Below are 6,000 nucleotides of genomic sequence, written 5' to 3'. Positions count from 1 at the left end.
TTTCAACTCCTCATCTGGCAATGGATTTAATTCTAAAATCAGTAGCGAATAAATAGGTCTGATTACTGACATAGATCAGCATCTGTTTGTACAGAGCTCAATGAGGGAGGGTATGTTTTCCATGGGGATCGTATCTTGGAGACTGATCTGACTGGACAACACACCGGTGAGACGTCAGATGCAGTTTTTCTGGATATTAATTCCCTTTATCCGTTGACAATGTCTCACTACTCTTTACCATGTGGTAAAACTAAATTGCTTGACAATCCTTTTGCTCTAAATCTCCCCGACATTGCCATCGTTGAGGAGAATTGACCACAAGAATGATCTTTAAATTAATGGTGCCATAAGCTCCCTTTGGAACTTCATGACTCAATAAAATATTTGTTTTTTCCATGCATAAACAGATGAATGTCTAAGGACTCTTTGAGTCCTTTCTCTCTCTCTCTCTCTCTCTCTCTCTCTCTCTGTTTTTCTCTCTCTCTCTCTCTGATTTTTTAAGCCTAAATGTTTTAAATAGTTATGAAAATGCTACATCCTTGTGTGAAAATACTTCAGCAAATATGCCACTGACTACTCTTTTTTAAACACTCCAGCTAAGCTACCAATAAGTCTTAGTATTGGAACTTACCTCCCAGCTTCACATAGGCGCTCCCTTGTCCAGTCCCCACGTCACATCTAACAAAGCACTGGTAAATGCCTTCATCTTCTTGTCGCATGTGACTAATAAACAATTTTCCACCACTTATCCCTTGAGTAAAAAGAGCACCATTGAAATACCAACTAAATTGTAAGACTAGACAATTGGATTGACAGTTTATCTCAACACTATTTCCCAGGTCTTCTGTGAGATAACTAGAGGACAAGGTTACTTCTGGAGGCTCGGTTACATCCACTCGTATCTCTCGTTGAGATTGTCCAGCGGAATTTACAGCTTCACAACGGTATATACCTCTATCACTCGGTAGTATTGGATAAAAAAACATTGAACTTCCAGTGATACTACTTTCATGAACATGTATGGATTGATGATGGTGCAACTTGAGCCACCTGGAAAAAACACTTGTATTTGGGAAACCAAAATTCAGGGTAGTAAAAAGTTCATTAATTTAGGCCAATTTATTTTATTCATCTGGAATGAAGTGGTGAGAATAATCTTTATAGCTATGATTTGCTACTGGAGAATGTAAGGATAAAATACTAAACGAAAAGCCAGTGGAACTGTAATGTTACGATAACAAAAAGTTTCTAATTTGGTAGTTGATTGGCAAAATAACGTTAAGCAAAGACAAATAGGCTCAAGCCTGTACGGGTGGAAAGGAGAGATTTGTGCTCCCTCAACACCTCGATGTTAAAGCTTAAATGATTTCTGTTAAAGATTGGTGTCTTTATCATAAACTTATAATTCAGGCTGGAAAATTTTTGTCTCGCTCTCTCTTTGGCTGGAAAAATAAACCCCGTGTTTTCGTGTCTCAGTGATCCTATTTAAATGTCACACAAATTTTTTGGGTATTGAATTCAGTTAAATGCAGAGCTATTCAAGCCAGAGAGAGAGAGAGGAGAGAGAGAGAGAGAGAGAGAGAGAGAGAGAGAGAGAGAGAGAGGGAGAGAGAGAGAAAAGAAAAATAAAAAGGGAAAAAGAGAGAGGAACAGGGAAAACGACAGAAAGGAAGAGGCGGGATGTGCGCAAAGGCAGGGTCACCTAAGGGTCTTATAGAAAAAGGTGTGCAGCAGTTTCAGTTATTACATTCTCTCTTTCACTGTTTCATTTTAACATTAAATTGAAAATTCTATTTGCAAAAAAAGTCAAAGAAAATTAAAGAGCTAAATTAAACCAAACTGAGCAGAAATAAAGTCATATAATTTTCCAAATGTTAAATCACCACAAATTACCATCAATAAATAAATAAAACCCAAAAATGAACACAAATTACATAATCAAATTGAGTCAAATTTGAAACGTGCATACACTAAGATACCTAGGGCTGACGCCCCCCATGCCTTCTAAAGACCAGAACATAATTTTTGATTTGCTGAAAACAATCTTTTTTTCGAGCTGAATGTTACTATTTTTCATAGTTTCGAAAAAAAAAATACCACCTTAACCAGGATTTGTGAAAATATATATATATATATATATATATATATATATATATATATATATATATTCATTACTGTAATTCTCAATAACTTTGGATTTGTTAAAGTTTAAATATAGAAAAAAAAATAATCTATCTACTATATATCATTCGGACAAAATTTTTCAACAATTTTGAAATATACGCCTTTTTGAAAATCTGGACACACATAATATCCACTTGATGTAGTTTTCCAATTCCTCAAGCTTTTCAGAAAAATAAAACTTAATACCTTTCCTAAGACATTGTGTCTACATTATTTTCACAACCTGGATGCGCTTACACTTTTTTATTTAGTCCAGATTTAAGAGCAGAACTAGTAACAGTAGTAGCCCTGAAATTTTCAACTTAATACCCTTAGTGATTCTCGAGATATTTCTGTGAAGTCTTATCAACAAACAGCATACACATAGTGCCTTTTGATTTAGTTTTATAGCAACATAAACTTTCTGTGAAATTTTCTACTTTACACTCCATTTCCACTTGTATATTTTGACAGCTTGGATGCACTTAAACTATTTTGATTCAGTTCAATAGCGGTAGTAGGCCTAGTAGCAGTATTATTAGTAGGCCTGGGTGTTTTCACATATTATTCTAAGCTGTTTCTGGGATACTCATTGTACACCCTTTTGATAACCCATACGTACATAATATGTTTCAATTCGATTCAACTCGATTCAGATTCAGACTCATAACTTTCTCTGAAAGTTTAGTGATTGCCCTTAGTATTTGTAATAGTAGTACGCAGTGTAGCAGAGTTAACAGTTGGACCAATAATAGCAGTGCAAGTGATACCAGTAGTAGAGTTAGTCGGATGCAGAAATAGTATTGAAATTGTGCCTTTTTGGTCTAGTTTAACATCCTCTCCTTATGTCCTAACAGTTTTAACTTAATACTTTAAGTCGTTTCTGAAATACTGCTGGTACGTCCTGTTGATAACCTGCATGTACATTAGGTTTTTTTATTTTACATTCCCATCAATAGTCCCTGAAATTTCGACATAAATATAATAAGTCATAATAATATTTGTAATAACAGCAGTAGTAATAGTTATACTAATAGTGGTAGTAGCATGCATATGGGGCATTTTTATTACTACAAAACGTGCTTCAGTATGTCTTGAAAGTTTCAATATAATATTCTAATCCGTTCTTGGGATACTGATCATGCGGCCTTTTTACAGCCTACATACACACAGCATGTTTTAATTTAATTCAACATATCCCTTAACCTTTTCTAAAAATTTGTACTTAATATATGCAGCCCATATAGTGGCATCAGTAGCAGTTATTGTAATAGAGGTAGTAGTTTGTATATGGTACCTTATGGTTGGTTCAACATCCCCCTTAACATGCACTTAAAGTTTCAACTTAATGCTCTAAGCTGTTCCTGATATTTGGCTGTTACGTCCTTTTAATAACCTGCATACACATTGCAGGTGTCAACTTATGACAACTTGTTTTCCTCTTCAGCGTTCTTTGAAGGTTTGACCGTAATAATCTTAGCCTCAGTAGTACTCGTAATAGTTGCCGTATGTAGCAGTTGCTGTAAAAATAGTGATAGTAGTTGTAGTGGTAGTAGTAGTAGTTCTAGCAGCAGTTGTTAAAGTAATACCATTTATAGTAGTAGTATGCATCTTTTGCATTTTTACTAGTTTTAGATCCCCCTTTATATGGCCTGAAAGTTTCAATTTAATGTCCTTGAACTTTCATGGGTTATTGCTGATTTGCCCGTTTGACAACTAGCACACAAAGAGTAAATTTTGACTTAGTTTAACATCCCCTTAAGCATTTCTTGAACGTTTCACCATACTACCCTTAGCATCAGTCGCAGTAATCGGGGTAATAATAGTAATAGCAGCAGAAGCAACAGCAGTAGTAGTAGTAGCAGTATGTGCCTTTTAGTTAGTTTAATAAACCCTCTTGACACACAACTTCATACTCTAAGCTGTTCCTGAGAAAACACTCATTTACCCTTTTGGCAATCTGAATGCACACTGTGTGTTTTAGATTAGTTCGTCAACCCTGAATTTCACCTTATTACCCTTAGCCTCAGTAAAAGTAGTAGTCGTAACATTTGCAATAGTAGCAATACTGGAAGCATGCATATAGTGACTTTTGGCTAGTTCGACATCCCCCGCAACACGCTTAGAAAGCTTAAACTTAATGATCTAAGCCATTCCTAATATACTGCTTTTATGCCCTTTTGAAAACCATTATTCATGTAGTTTTTTTTATTAAGTTTTAACTCCCATTGAACGTTCCTAAAAGTTTTGCTTTAATACTATTATTCTCTCTTGTTACATTAATCGCCGTGCTAGCAGTATGCATATAGTACCCTTTGGTTAACTTAAAATCCACCTCAATATACCCTGAAAGTTTCAACTTAATAATTTCAGCTGTTCCTGAGATATAACTGGTACACTCTTTGACAATCTGCATGATCCTAGTTTGTTTTCATTTAGTTCAACATCCCCAAAGACATTCCCTGAAAGCTTCAACTTAATACTTATAGTCTCAATAGTAGTGAAAGTTGTAGTGGTAGTAGTAGTAGTAGTAGTAGTAGTAGTAGTAGTAGTAGTAGTAGTAGTAGTAGTAGTAGTAGTATAGTAGTAGTAGTAGTAGTAGTAGTAGTAGTAGTAGTAGTAGTAGTAGTAGTAGTAGTAGTAGTAGTAGTAGTAGTAGTAGTAGTAGTAGTATAGTAGTAGTAGTAGTAGTAGTAGTAGTAGTAGTAGTAGTAGTAGTAGTAGTAGTACTAGTAGTAGTAGTAATAGTAGTAGTAGTAGCAGTAGTAGTAGCAGTAGTAGTAGTAATAGTAGTAGTAGCAGTAGTAGCAGTAGCAGAAGTAGTAGTAGTTGTACTGAGTAGCGCATAAACTGCATGAATGAATTGTGTTTTAAGTAAGTTCACCACTGTGTTAAAATCCTTTGTAATTTTCACTTTAATACCCTTTGTTTTTATATCAATTTTGTCGGTAGAAGTAGTAATAATAGTAGCAATAACAGCTGTAGCAGTAGTAGTGGCAGTTGTAGTAGTAGTAGACGTACGAGTAGTAACAAGCAAATATTTGCCTATTGGTTAGTTCAGCATCCCCTACAACAAGCCCTGTATGTTTTAACTTCATATATCAAGCCGTTCCTAAGACATTGCTGATGCACCAATTTGATAACTAGCATACACAAAGTATGTTTATATTAGTTACAATACAATAGCCCCCTAAATATTCCCTGAAATTTTCACCTTCATACCCTTAACCTTACTCATAGTGGTAGTGACAGTAATAGTAGCAGGTTATTATTACCAGCATTAGTAGAGGACTACAAAAAGTAGCAGCTGTACTACTATTAGTAGCAGTAGTAAGTTGTCTTTTGGGCAGTTGAACATCCCCCTCATTATGCCATGGAAGTTTTAGCTTAATATGGTAAGGCGTTGCTAAGATATTGCTGATAAACTTTTTTGACATCTGTATGTATGCACATAGTATGTTTTGACTGAGCTCAACTTTCCCCTAAACATTTCCTCAAATTTTTACCTCAATATTCTTAGCATTAGTAGTAGTCGCTAAATAAGCAGTAGTTGCAGTAGCAGTAGTAGTGGTAATAGTAGTAGTAGCAGTAATAGTAGTAGTAGTATTAATAGTAGGAGTATTAATAGTAGTCAAAATATTGCGTTTTCAGTCAATTGATCATCCCTCTCATAATTGCCTGAAAGTTCCGACTTAATACCTTTAATCCCTCCTGGGTTACGCTCCATTGACAACCTGTATGCACATAACTTGTTTTAATTTAATTAAACGTTCTCTTTAACATTCACTGAAAGCTTTACCTGAATGTCCTTAGTATTTTTGAACACTTAAGGTCAAA

General features: G+C 35.0%; 1 protein-coding gene across 3 annotated transcripts in view; it reads right to left on the bottom strand.

Annotated features, from left to right (window-relative positions):
• The window catches only part of LOC136043825 (cell adhesion molecule Dscam2-like), a 285,713-nt gene that overhangs the window by 231,045 nt on the left and 48,668 nt on the right, over nt 1–6,000 (bottom strand). For all 3 annotated transcript variants that reach the window (XM_065728754.1, XM_065728764.1, XM_065728771.1), the window contains exon 6: nt 632–1,050. In XM_065728754.1, the coding sequence (XP_065584826.1) occupies nt 632–1,050 (419 nt within the window). The remainder of the gene's footprint in view (nt 1–631; nt 1,051–6,000) is intronic.

This window comes from Artemia franciscana, chromosome 1 (assembly GCF_032884065.1).
Source record: "Artemia franciscana chromosome 1, ASM3288406v1, whole genome shotgun sequence".
Taxonomy (NCBI): Eukaryota; Metazoa; Arthropoda; class Branchiopoda; order Anostraca; family Artemiidae; genus Artemia; species Artemia franciscana.
This window is presented reverse-complemented; position numbering and strand designations above follow the sequence as displayed.